This window comes from Pongo abelii, chromosome 18, assembly GCF_028885655.2.
Source record: "Pongo abelii isolate AG06213 chromosome 18, NHGRI_mPonAbe1-v2.0_pri, whole genome shotgun sequence".
Lineage (NCBI taxonomy): Eukaryota > Metazoa > Chordata > Mammalia > Primates > Hominidae > Pongo > Pongo abelii.
Genome location: NC_072003.2, coordinates 87,342,632 through 87,356,332, shown reverse-complemented (window position 1 = coordinate 87,356,332; position 13,701 = coordinate 87,342,632). Strand labels below are relative to the sequence as shown.

Sequence of the window (13,701 nt, the reverse complement as noted above, 5' to 3'; positions counted from 1 at the left end):
GGGAGGCCGAGGCAGGTGGATCACCTGAGGTCAGGCGTTTGAGACCAGCCTGGCCAACATGGCGAAACCCTGTCTCTACTAAATATACAAAAGTTAGCCAGTTGTGGTGGTACGTGCCTGTAATCCCAGCTACACAGGAGGCTGAGGCAGGAGAATTGCTTGAACCTAGGAGGCAGAGGCTGCAGTGAGCCAAGATTGTACCACTGCATCCAGCCTGGGTGACAGAGCGAGACTCTGTCTCAAAAAAAAAAACCCTGTTGGGGTTTGTTGATGAAGGCCACCCTTCCTTTCGCCACCACCGGTGCCAACCCTATTGCCCCTCCAATCCCATCTCCCGCTGCCCCTGACAGTGCCTTTGCCGGCTGGTGCTTCCGCCTGTTTTGTCGTGGTGGCTGCTCTCACCAGGGTCCTTTCCACTGGTCGTCCTTTTCTGCCTGGAGCCGCCATTATCATCACCTGACAAATAGAAACCCATCTTCAGGGCTCCACTGAAATACCGCTTCCACGGGGCCCCTCCTGGGCGTCCCAAGCAAGTTTAGGGCCCCAAAGCCCACGCCCTCACCTCTCAGACACACAGCTTTTTATCTCTACCACCGTCTGCCCCTCCTGGATTCCAAGCTCTGCGAGGGCAAGTCTGAGCCCAGAGCCTCCTCCTTCTGTCCCCCGTACTGAGCGTGGTGCCCAGCACACGGGAGAAACTCAGTGGGTGTTTTCGGATGAATGAGGGACTTTTCTTCTTTTATGCTTGCATGGCTGGCAAAGCCCCTTCTCATGGACGTGTTCTTCAGACATATTTATCTTTCGATGTCTTTACATGCAGGTCTTACCTTGAGACTCGTGGTATCTGTTTCAGGGAACTGCGGATCTCTGCCGTGGTGAGATGATGGCGATGGCAGTGATGATAGCAATTTTATTTTATTTTGTTGTTTATTTATTTATTGAGATGGAGTCTCCCTCTGTCGCCCAGGCTGGAGTGCAGTGACGCGATCTCGGCTCACTGCAACCTCCACCTCCGGGGTTCAAGCGATTCTCTCACCTCTGCCTCCCAAGTAGCTGGGACTACAGTCGCATGCCACCATGCCCAGCTAATTTTTGTATTTTTAGTAGAGACGGGGTTTCACCATGTTGCCCAGGCTGGTCTCAAACATCTGACCTGAAGTGATCTGCCCGCCTCAGCCTCCCAAAGCGCTGGGATTACAGGTGTGAGCCACCGCGCCTGGGCGATGACAGTAATTTTAATAATAACAATAACACCAGTCATAATAATAGTAAGTGGCTACCATTATTTGAGCTCTCACTGCATGCCAGGGACTGTTAGGGAGGTACTTTGTAAGCATCACAGTACTCAGTCCTTGTCATGGGCCCCTGAAGTAGGCATCATTATCATTTTACAAACATCTAGTCTGGGCCACAGATCTATAAAACAACTTGCAAAGCCCCACCGTGTGAAGCCAGGATTGGAGCCCACGTTTGCCTGGCTTTCAAACCAGTGCCAATATGTGATGGTCTCAGAGGCTAACTTCCAGGGAGCAGTCTAGGTTCCATCGTCGCGGAGTTCTGTGGGCAGGGGCTTGCAGTGGCTGCGGCCCCTGCCTGCCTGGGGAGGTGGCACACAGAAGCCGTCACCCTTTACAGCTTGGGAACGTGCATTACCCCCCAGAGCGGCACCGGAAGCAGGCCGGTCCCTTGCAGCGTCGTGTTATTTGAAATTTCCAGTAATTAGAACATCTCAAACTTCTCTTTTACTAATTTTAAGCCTTCAAACAACCCGTGCCTGCCAAAAGCCTGCTCATCTTGGTAAAAGCCCCAAACTACAAATAGATGGCTATTAACAGCATCTGTTGTAATAGCAGAGACAATATTCTCTGGGGCCAGCACGTCACAGCCTGGAGCCGGCCCCAAATGTCATCTGTTATTATGTTTGGAGAGTCTGGCACGCGCTGAGGCAATCGTTCAAATATATCTCCATGAGCCAGTTCTGACGCACCTGCTTGCATAGAACGCTGAGGCAACAGTGGCCAGTGCTGCCCGGTGGACCAGCCCTGCTGATAGCAGAGTCTGGGGGATGGGGACTGGCAGCTTAAAGACCCCTTTTTGTGAATTGGGCTTGCCTTTTTTTTTTTTTTTAAATTAAGGAGAATACCTTGACATTGTATTGTCATTATGAAAAGTCACTTTAGGCTGGGCACAGTGGCTCATGCTTGTAATCCCAGCACTTTGGGAGGCTGAGGCGGCAGATCACTTGAGGTCAAGAGTTCAAGACCAGCCTGGCCAACATGATGAAACCCCGTCTCTACTAAAAATACAAAAATTAGCTGGGCATGCTGGTGGGTGCCTATAATTCCAGCTACTCAGGAGGCAGAGGTGAGAGAATCACTTGAGCTCAGGAGGTGGAGGTTGCAGAGAGCCAAGATCTGGCCATTGCACTCCAGCCTAGGTGACAGAGCAAGGCTCCATCTCAAAGAAACAAAAACAAAAACAAAAATTAGTGGGGTGTGGTAACACATGTCTGTAGTCCCAGCAACTCAGGAGGCTGAGGCAGGAGAATCACTGGAACCTGGGAGGCAGAGGTTGAAGTGAGCCGAGAGCACCCCACCACGCTCCAGCCTGGGTGACAGAGTGAGACTCCACCTAAAAAAAAAGAAGTCACTTTGAGATTATTTTATCCAGGTCTGCAGACTTAAATTGGGTCCCTAACTTTACTGGCAAGGCAAGTAGCAGAGTTTGGCCTGAACCCTACTACAAAAGCTGAGGGCCTGGACCGTCAGACCTGGGTGAGGTTGCCGGCTAAACTGGGGCAGGTGACCGAACCTCTCTGCGTCTCAATTTCCTCATCTCAAAGTTGGGCTCACAGGACCTGCTCTGTAGGGCCATTGTGAGGAGTTCATCCTGGGAGGAACATGAAGTTACCTCGCAATGCCCAGCAGGTAGCAGGTGCCCAGTGAACGCCATCTCCTCCGCCGCGCTCTGGTATGCATGAAACCTTCTCCATCACGACAACGACGTGAGCTCATGGACAGGATGCATGGTGCCCGGGACACGCCAGAACCTGGCCAGCGAGAGCCTTTGCCCCTTAATCAGCTGTTTCACCCCATGAAGGCTTCAGTGGCTTCCAGTTGGTTGTTTTTTGGTTTTTTCTGTTTGTTTGTTTGTTTTAGAGTGCTTCCTTTATGTCAAGCGTTGTGCTAAGGATTTCGTATTTCCCGTGTGACTTAATCGTAACAGCAGTCCTATGGTGGGGGTTCAAGGATCATCCCCACTTTACAGATGGGGAAACTGAGGCTAGGAGGGGTGCAAAAGCTGGACCTAGAGCACACAGTTTGGGAGTGGTGGCCCCAGCCTCTGAACGTGCGTCCGAATGCACACAGTTTGGGAGAAGTGACCCCAGCCTCTGAACGTGCGTCCGACTCCAGACCCCACTCCTAACCCCATGTTGTGTTATCTACAGGAAGAGCAATGAAACACGGCTTTCCAGTTTTTAAAGAAATACGTTTGGCATTTTGCTATTGGGCGGTCTTCGCGACGCAGGTCTAATTTTGGAATTGACAGTGGGATTTAAAATTTGCAGTGAGATTCTGTTTCACCTTGAAGGAGGCTCAAGGTGTATGAATCCCACACTAGACTGATGCTGAAGAGGATCCTGTGGAATCCACACCCGCTGGCATTTTCAGTAAAAAAGGCCTCTGTGTCTTCCTGAAACGCGTGCGCCCCGCGCGGGCCACGTTGCCAGGTTCCGGGTGCCTCTTCACCGAACTGCCACCAGGGGCCGCTCCAGCCCAGCCCCTGCACCTGCTGTTCCCGAAAACGCAGCGGCCCGGACTTCCTTTGCAGTCACCCTCTTAGAAGAACGAACGTTTGGCTTCCTTCCTTATTTGCGTATCATAGAGCCAGTGAGTCACAGTAGCCTTTTTGGGTTTTCCCCTGAGGGTGCTTGGTCCCCAGCCCAGGGTGGCCACCGTTTCAAGCAAGTCCCTTGTTCAGGTACGGGTGTGCAGATGCCCCGAGCCAGCCTGAGGAGGGGCCGTATGTCCCGAGGGCCCCATGGTTCCCCTCAGGAGGCAGATTGGAAAGGGCTGACTTGTCTCTTACTCCAATGGGTAGAGAGGCGGGGGATCCAGCCCATCAGAGGCTGCTGCAGTAAAGAATTATGTGACAGGCTGGGCGCCGTGGCTCACGCCTGTAATCCCAGCACTTTGGGAAGCCAAGGCGGGCGGATCATGAGATCAGGAGATCGAGACCATCCTGGCCAACATGGTGAAACCCCGTCTCTACTAAAAATACAAAAAAAAAAAAAAAAAATAGCCGGGTGTGGTGGTGCGCACCTGTAGTCCCAGCTACTTGGGAGGCTGAGGCAGGAGAATCTCTTGAACCCGGGAGGCGGAGGTTGCAGTGAGCTGAGATAACACCACCGCATTCCAGCCTGGGTGACAGAGTGAAACTCCGTCTCAAAAAAAGAAGAAGAAGAAGAATTCTGGGACAGCTCAGGGTCAGGAAGGGTGAAGAGATGCCTGTGGGCTCCAGCCCTGCTGGAAGCCCTTGGGAAAGTCTTCTAGCCCCAGAGTTAGCACAGCACCTTACCCTGCAGAGGCTCAGGGCTCACAAGTCCCTTCTGGTCCCAGCAGCTCCCGTTCCTGGCCCTCGTTGGTTGGCCACAGTCTGGAGGGTGACTTTTCTACTAGGTTTTGTGGGTGGGGGTCCGGCAGGCATCGGCTGTCAGTGGACTTATGCCTCATGCAGTTGGCGTCACTCTTTTTGGAACCCTATTTATGTGCCTACGTAGAACCCTAGGGTGCTTGAGCTGGGACCAGGAGAAACGTGTAGTAACTCTCTTTACACAGATGAAGCTGTAGAGCCCCTGAACAGTGTGCGATGCACAATCACCACCACTGCCATCATCAGGCGACACTTTACAAAATGCTTCCTGCCTTGTCTCCATTTATCCTGCCCGCTCTTCTCATTTAACAGGTAGAGAGGCTTAGGCTCAGAGAGGCTAAGCTACTTGCCCAGGGTCACACAGCAAGTTAGAAGCAGAGCTGAGTTGCAAATCCAGGTCTTTAACTATTTTTATGTTCTGTGGACTTGACTAGAAATCCCAGGCAGTTCCCAAACTGCCATGGGAAAGGCTCGATTCCACTGTAACACACAGAGCTGCTTACCAACCAAGTGATTCGATGAATAAATCAATGAACTGACTAATCCCATTCATTCGTGTATTCATTCATCCCGTGAGGGTTCATTGTGTGCCTTCAATGACCCCTTCCTGCACTAAGTCCTGTTGATACAGTGATGGTCCAGACAGAAACAGCCATTTTTGTTTGTTTGTTTGTTTGTTTTTGTTTTTTTTTTTTGAGATGGAGTTTCGCTCTTGTTGCCCAGGCTGGAGTGCAGTGGCGCGATCTCGGCTCACTGCAACCTCCGCCTACCAGGTTCAAGCAATTCTCCTGCCTCAGCCTCCCAAGTAGCTGGGATTACAGGCACCCACCACCACACCCGGCTAAATTTTTGTATTTTTAGTAGAGGTGGGGTTTGACCATGTTGGTCAGGCTGGTCTTGAATTCCTGACCTTGGGTGATCCGCCCACCTTCGCCTCCCAAAGTGCTGGGATTACAGGCGTGAGCCACCACACTCAGCCTAGAAACAGCCTCTGTCCTAAGAGTGCAACTGGATGGGACTTAACTCAGTCTTACAAATGGCATCTACCAGGCCGGGTCCAGTCTAATTTGTCCCTGAAGCATCCACCATCCCTGCCTTCTAGGCATTTCTATTCTAGAAGAGATGATACAGACATGCATGAATTTCCACACAGTAAACTTATCATGAGTGAGCCCATCCCAAGAGCGAGAGGTAGACCCCCTGGCAGGCTCCACCCTCAGCCACCAATCAATGCACTTTGATGCCGCTGGGGCTGGTCGGCTGCAAACCCCGTTTCCACCACAGACACAGGCCGAGGCAGAAGTGAGCACAGAGCTCACTGTGCTCGCATTTTGTGGTTCTGTAAGTTCCTTAGATTGTGTTTTGGAGGCCAGGCATGGTGGCTCACGCCTCTGTTTTGTTTTTGAGACAGTCTCGCTCTATCGCCCAGGCTGGAGTGCATTGGCGCAATTTCGGCTCACTGCAACCTCCACCTCCCAGGTTCAAGCGATTCTCCTGCCTCAGCCTCCCAAGTAGCTGAGATTACAGGCACCCACCAACACACCCGGCTAATTTTTTGTATTTTTAGTAGAGACGAGGTTTTACCATTTTGGCCAGGCTGGTTTCGAACACCTGACCTCAAGTGATATGCCTGCCTTGGCCTCCCAAAGTGCTAGGATTACAGACGTGAGCCACTGTGCCTGGCCTAACAAAGTGATTTTATGTGCTTATTGTGGGAAGGACTCTTTCTGTGTATTTTTAAAAATTGCGATGTAATTCATCTGTGGATATTTAAGGAGAATAGAAGACTTGCTCATAATGGTAGAATTTTAAAACTAGATATGACTCCGAGGTTGCTCCAGACCAACACCGAGATTTTGAGTGAAGAGGGGCAGTGAGCAGCTCTGTGGCTTGGTCCAGCACTTGCCTAGCCCCTGACTGGACCAAAGCCAAATCCATTTTCCATTTTCCAGTTTACACCTTGGTGCCTCCAACTATGAGTACTTTTTTTTTTTTTTTTTTGAGACTGAGTCTCACTCTGTCACCCAGGCTGGAGTGCAGTGGCACGTTCTCAGCTCACTGCAACCTCTGTCTCCCAGGTTCAAGCAATTCTCCTGCCTCAGCCTCCTGAGTAGCTGGGATTACAGGCGCCTGCCACCACACCCAGCTAATTTTTGTATTTTTAGTAGAGATGGGTTTCACCACGTTGGCCAGGCTGGTCTCTAACTCCTGACCTCAAGTGATCCTCCCGCCTCAGCCTCTTAAAGTGCTAGGATTACAGGTGTGAGCCACCACGCCCAGCCCAAGTACTTTTGGTGTCAGGAAACCACCAGGAGTCAGCAGTGTCAAGCTCCCCAAGGCATTCATCATGTGCTCAGTGCTTTCCTGGCTTTTGCCACAGTGGGAGGTGACATGAGCAAGGCGGGTGACACGAGGCTCCTCCACAGCTATGGGAGGCACTCGGGCCACCCCGAATTTGTGATCAGTGCTCCAGTTCTGCCGGCGCCTTCCAGCCTTGCCCAGCCATCCCAGGAGCACGCTGTGCTCCTTTCAATGAAAACGTGTGGAGCAGGTACCCCATTTGTAGCAGCTGTTGATGGAAATCTGTTAGTGACAAAGTGCTTAGACACAGGAGAAGCCACCCACGTCAGAACCCCTGGGGAGCTCGTTAAAAGGCAGACTCCCAGCACTACCTGGACCTGGGGACAGCAGCCATGACTCTGCAGGGCAGAGCCAGAGGCCTCAGTGAGCGATGCTCATGGCTGATTCCCAAGTGTCAGGAGAAGCAAGTTCCTGAGAGGCTGCACCTGGCACTGTGCCATGGAGAGGGGCACCCCGAGGCCTGCAGGTGGAGAGTGCTGACTCCAAGGTGAGTGTTTAGGGTGACTTAGGAAGGAAGGAGTGTTCCAATAAAAGCTGGCCCTGTGGTGGGCCTAGATTAAGCAGGGACTGCCAGAGATCAGGACTGATGCTATAGCTCAGGGTCTGCTTATTTAAAAACCTTGCTCACCCAGGTGCAGTGGCTCACACCTGTCATCCCAGCACTTTGGGAGGCAGAGGCGAGTGGATCACCTGAGATCAGGAGTTTGAGACCAGCCTGGCCAACATGGTGAAACCCCGTCTCTACTTAAAATACAAAAATTGGCTTGGCCTGGTGGCACATGCCTGTAATCCCAGCTACTCAGGAGGCTGGGGCAGGAGAATCACTAGAACCCAGAGGTGGAGGTTCCAGTGAGCTGAGATCATGCCATTGTACTCCAGCCTGGGCAACAGACTAAGATTCTGTCTTAAAATAAAACAAAACAAAACAAAACAAAACAAAAACTTTGCTCACTGTGTGTTATTTTATAACATTATTTGGTGATAGGATTTAAGCTGCTTTTAAAAAATATTTGGAAGACATCTCTTTTTTTTAATTAAAGTCTAGAAATCTTATAGGACAGGCAGGCATCTCAGAAACGTTCTTTGCCGATTTCTGCCTGCAGGGAGTTGAGGCCCTCACCACCACCCAGTGGCAGCACTGGGGCCCTGCCTTCATTCCACATTTACTGCGAACCTCTGGGCAGGCGCTGGGCTGGCGGTGGGGCAGAGTGAATGGGACAGACAGAGCCCACCTTTCACGGAGCCCACCTTTGGCTTGTCACTTCAACCATACAGCAACCCCTTGTGAGTGTGCTCATATAACCCTAATGTAGACAATGCCTCAGGTAACACCACAGCTCAACAAACGGACAAAATGACACACACGTCTCGCTGCCTTTATTTCCAGGAATTAGTGGTGGGCCCTTGGAAAACCACTACAGACTGAAGCAATTTCATTTCCACTGGGGAGCAGAGAATGAGGGGGGCTCAGAGCACACAGTGGACGGCCACGCGTACCCCGCAGAGGTTTGTAGACGTGGCCTAAGAGCACATATCTGGACGCTTTCTATGTCTCCGGCTCTATGTTGGGGGGTGAACAAGCCATGCCTGCTGCTCAGATGTGAAGGATTTCCTGGGGCCTGGGACTGTCAGTGCTCAAACCAGAACAGTCAGCCGCCCCACCCGTTTAGTCACACCCCTCTCCTACGAAGAAGGCACTGTAAGCTCTCTCATGTAACGGAAGAAGAGACTGAGGTTCTGAATGGTTACGGAACTTGCCAAAGCCAGACAGCTGGGATTCAAAGTCAGAGCTTGAGCTCTTTGCCGCGCTTCACTCAGCTGCGTGCTTGCAGCCGTAGGGACTAGCAAATCCACAATGCCCTCTGCTGAGAAGCTGAACATCTTTGCAATAGAGGTCATCTTCTTTTGTTTGTTTGTTTGTTTTTTGTTTTTTTGAAACAGGGTTCACTCTGTCACCCAGACTGGAGTGCATTGGTGCAATCTTGGCTCACCACAACCTCCGTCTCCCAGGCTCAAGTGATTCTCCTGCCTCAGCCTCCCGAGTAGCTGGGATTACAGGTGCGTGCCACCAGGCCCTGCTAATTTTTATATTTTTAGTAGAGATGGGGTTTCGCCATGTTGGCCAGGCTGGTCTCGAACTCCTGACCTCAAGTGATCCACCCACCTCAGCCTCCCAAAGTGCTAGGATAACAGGCGTGAGCCACCGTACCCGGCCAAGCTCATCTTCTTAAAGCGGTCTTATTTTCAACATTCCAAAGCGGGAGTCAGTAGAGAAAATGAGTGCAGATCGATTCTGGGAATTGGTTTTTGTAGTTTTCTGGGGTGATAAGTGATGCCTTATAGATTTCCCCAAATATTTTATTATGAAATTTTTGCAACATATGAAAAAATGAAAAGAACGAGAAGAATCTACGAGTTTGACGTCTCAGTCCTGTGATGATCATTTTTGCGATATTCACTTTATCACACCTCTGCTCACGCACTCACCTGACTTTTTGATGCTTTTTCAAGTTGAGGACTCTTTCTGTTTTTTGAACTTGTTGTTATGAAAGTAATGCTGCAGTTAATAGGGAACTAGAGTCCACCCAAACCAAAAAATGAAAATTGTTTGTAATCGCACACCCAAAGGTGACCCCGGGACATTTTATAAATAGGGAGTGATATCTGTTGTCATAATCATGCACATATTTATAAATAGTTCCAAGAATGAGCGCAACAATGGCTTCTGTGTGCTTCCTTTCATTTAACAACATGGCTTTTATTTTAGTATCTCTATCTGCAACTTTGTTTTTGATGAACAGATATTTTATTTATTTATTTATTTTTGAGACTGAGTATCACTCTGTTGTCCAGGCTGGAGTGCAGTGGCATGATCGTGTGATCTCGGCTCACTGCAACCTCTGCTGCCCAGGTTCAAGTGATTCTCCTGCCTCAGCCTCCTGAGTAGCTGGGATTACAGGTGCCTGCCACCACACCCGGCTAATTGTTGTAGTTTTAGTAGAGATGGGGTTTCACCATCTTGGCCAGGCTGGTCTTGAACTCCTGACCTTGTGATCCATCCACCTCGGCCTCCCAGAGTGCTGGGATTACAGGCATGAGCCACCATGCCCAGCTGAGGCCTGAGTTTTTTCTGGTAATTCTTGTCCAAGGATAACTAGGAAGTAGAAAATAATGAAACCACCCATTTCTATTGGATGAGGTTAACATGATCCTCTCCTTTTTCCCCCCACCAGGAAGACGAGGCTCTTCCTTCCCGTGGCTTACGTCAAGTGCCTGGGAACTCAGAGGTGCTGGTGGTGCTGGGATCTTACACATCTGGCTGCAACAACTTAGTTCTTTTTTTTTTCTTTTTTTGAGACGGAGTCTCGCTCTGTCACCCAGGCTGGAGTGCAGTGGCACAATCTCAGCTCACTGCAAGCTCTACCTCCTGGGTTCACGCCATTCTCCTGCCTCAGCCTCCTGAGTAGCTAGGACTACAGGCACCCGCCACCATGCCCGGCTAATTTTTTTTTTTTTTTTTTTTTGTATTTTTAGTAGAGACAGGATTTCACCATGTTAGCCAGGATGGTCTTGATCTCCTGACCTCGTGATCTGTCCGGCTCGGCCTCCCAAAGTGCTGGGATTACAGGTGTGAGCCACCGCGCCTGGCCATTTCATTATGATTAAGTGGACACATAGGTCAGCCATTCAGAAGGGGAAGTGACTGTCTTATTTCTTGCTGATCAATTTACGTTCTCTTTCCACTGTGTTTCAGCTGCATTTAGTTCACTGGAATTCTGTGAAATACCAAAATTACAAGGAAGCTGTCGTAGGAGAGAATGGTTTGGCTGTGATAGGCGTGTTTTTAAAGGTAATCGCTTGCTGGGTGTAGATCTAATGAAGAAAGTGGTGATCCATCATTAGGATTGCTTTTTTTTTTTTTTTTGAGACAGGATCTCACTGTGTCACACAGGCTGGAGTGCAGTGGCACGGTCTCGGCTCATTGCAACCTCCATCTCCTGGGTTCAAGTGATTTTCTTGCCTCAGCCTCCCCAGTGGCTGGGACTATAGGAGTGTGCCACCATACCCAGCTAATTTTTGTATTTTTAGTAGAGACAGGGTTTCACCATATTGGCCGGGCTGGTTTCAAACTCCTGACCTTAGATGATCCGCCCACCTCAGCCTCCCAAAGTGCTAGGATCACAGGCGTGAGCCACCGCGCCTGGCCTAGGATTGCTTTTAAAACGTGGTGTATTTACAGTGGAGTAAGCTTCCCCCCCATCCACTGCCTTTTCAGCTAACCCCTTGTGTGTCTGCCACGCAGCTCGGGGCCCATCATCAGACGCTGCAGAGGCTGGTGGACATTTTGCCGGAAATAAAACATAAGGTAAGCTGCATATTTGAAATCAGCAGGCCGGGCGCGGAGGCTCACACCTGTAATCCCAGCACTTTGGAGGCTGAGGCAGGTGGATCACTTGAGGTCGGGAGTCCGAGACCAGCCTGACCAACATGGAGAGACCCTGTCTCCACTAAAAATACAAAATTAGCCGGGTGTGGTGGCACATGCCTGCAATCCCAGCTACTCGGGAGGCTGAGGCAGGAGAATTGTTTGAACCCAGAAGTGGAGGTTGCAGTGAGCTGAGATCACACTGTTGCACTCCAGCCTGGGTGACAAGAGTGAAATCCCATCTCAGAAAAAAAAAAAGAAAGAAATCAGCATAATTTGACAAGCAAAATTGTTTAGTGCAGCGATTCATTTGCAAGGAAAAAGAAATGGCGTAGTGGAAAGAGCCCCGCTGAGGGGCTGTGGTTCCCTTTCTGGAAATGGGATTCCGCAGGGTTGATGCTCGTGTGTCCACAGCTAGCTCTCTCTGACTTTGAATGCGTCACCACTGTTCTGGGGCCCTGTTTCCTCCTCCATAAAATAAGGGTGTTGAGCTCAACGGAAGTTCCCAAAATTCAGCCATACAGGCAAGATCCTGAAGACGTTTGACATATCTGCCTGCCGATGGGACAACTTTCTACTGAATATTTTTCTTTTCTTTTCTTTTTTATTTTTTCGAGGAGTCTCCCTCTGTCACTCAGGCTGCAATGCAGTGGCGCAATCTCGGCTCACTGCAACCTCCACCTCTCGGGTTCAAGCAATTCTCTTGCCTCAGCCTCCCATGCAGCTGGGACAATAGGTGTGCACCACCACACCCAGCTAATTTTTGTATATTTAGTAGAGGCGGGGTTTCACCATGTTGGCCAGGCTGGTCTCAAACTGCCGACTTCAGGTGATCCGCCGGCCTTGGCCTCCCAAGGTGCTGGGATTACAGGCGTGAATCACCACGCCCAGCCTACTTAATATTTTTCTTTAAATTGATTAGCTTGAAAAATTTTTAGCCTTGTCTTGGGTGATGATATTCACTAATGATAAAGTTTGTTTTAAAACAGATTGAAACAAAAACCTCAAATCCCTAACTAATAACATTTAAGGATGTTGACTTATGTACCATGCAGCACTCTCCTTGAACAGTCCCTGTCTGACCCCAAGCCCAAGGGCAGAGAGAAACCTGCCCAAACCGCAGCTCTCCGCCCAGCAATCCATATGCTTCCCTGCATCCAGCTCCCAGCTCTCCATACACTTCCCTGCCTCCAGCACAGCTCGAAAAGATGGTAGGGACAAGAGGGTCTCCTTTCTCCAAGATCAGCTGGGAAAAGGCTTTGAGGGAGAAGGAGAAATTCCAAAGAAATGTAGTTTATTTATTCAGCAGCAAACAAAAGAATTCCAGGGCAGAAGGAGTCAACAAAAGCCTCAGATGTGCAGACGGATGAGGCTTCAACCTGTGTTATAACAATGGTGTGGGCTGGTCCAGATGGAGCTGGGGCCAGCCCTTCCTCGAGGTTCAAGGAGCCGTTTGATCTGTACGTGGCCTTCACCTTGATGCTGGCTTCGGGGCGGCCTCCTGGGACTGGAACCAGATCACCCCCTGCCGCCCCATCTGCCTGCTCAGGAACTTCACAAGGCCACGGTTCTGAGAGCTCTGACGCCCCATCCTCTTCCTCCGCGCGGCTCCACAGCCAGAGGAAACCTGGGGAGGGGATGTTTTCCCAGCCAGCCTCCACCTCCCACACCAGGTGGTCCCACCTCTTGGTGGGAAAGAAGAGAGCTGGCTGTGAAGGACCCTTTACCCAAGGGCTGTTTTCCTCCCAGGGAAGGTTCTGGAGCATCTCTTCCCCATGGGGTAAGTCAGAATTTTCTAGGCAAACCAGAGGGGAGGAATGACGCCAGGGACAGGGGAGGAAGTGGCACCGGGGACTGAGCTCTGGTCCTGATGCTGATCTCTGGGCTCATCCCCTCAGCTGAAAATAAAGAGTTAGACTCTTTTTTTTTTTTGAGATAGAATCTCGCTCTGTTGCCCAGGCTAGAGTGCAATGGTGCGACCTCAGCTCACTGCAACCTCCGCCTTCCAGGTTCGAGTGATTCTCCTGCCTCAACCTCCTGAGTAGCTGGAAGTACCAGTGCCCACCACCATGCCTGGCTAATGTTTGCATTTTTAGTAGAGACGGGGTTTCACCATGTTGGCCAGGCTGGTCTCAAACTCCTGACCTCAAGTGATCCGCCCATCTTGGCCTCCCAAATTGCTGGGATTACAGCCGTGAACCACCGCGCCTGGCCAAGTTAGACCTTTGAGAAATTAAAAGACCTTAAGAGGCTGGGTGTGG

At 50.5% G+C, this 13,701-nt stretch overlaps 1 protein-coding gene across 1 annotated transcript in view; it reads left to right on the top strand.

Annotated features, from left to right (window-relative positions):
• CA5A (carbonic anhydrase 5A) overlaps nt 1–13,701 on the top strand; it is a 49,409-nt gene that overhangs the window by 23,402 nt on the left and 12,306 nt on the right. Inside the window, exons 3-5 of the mRNA XM_024233687.3 lie at nt 8,402–8,520; nt 10,769–10,864; nt 11,318–11,380. Of these exons, the coding sequence (XP_024089455.1) occupies nt 8,402–8,520; nt 10,769–10,864; nt 11,318–11,380 (278 nt within the window). The remainder of the gene's footprint in view (nt 1–8,401; nt 8,521–10,768; nt 10,865–11,317; nt 11,381–13,701) is intronic.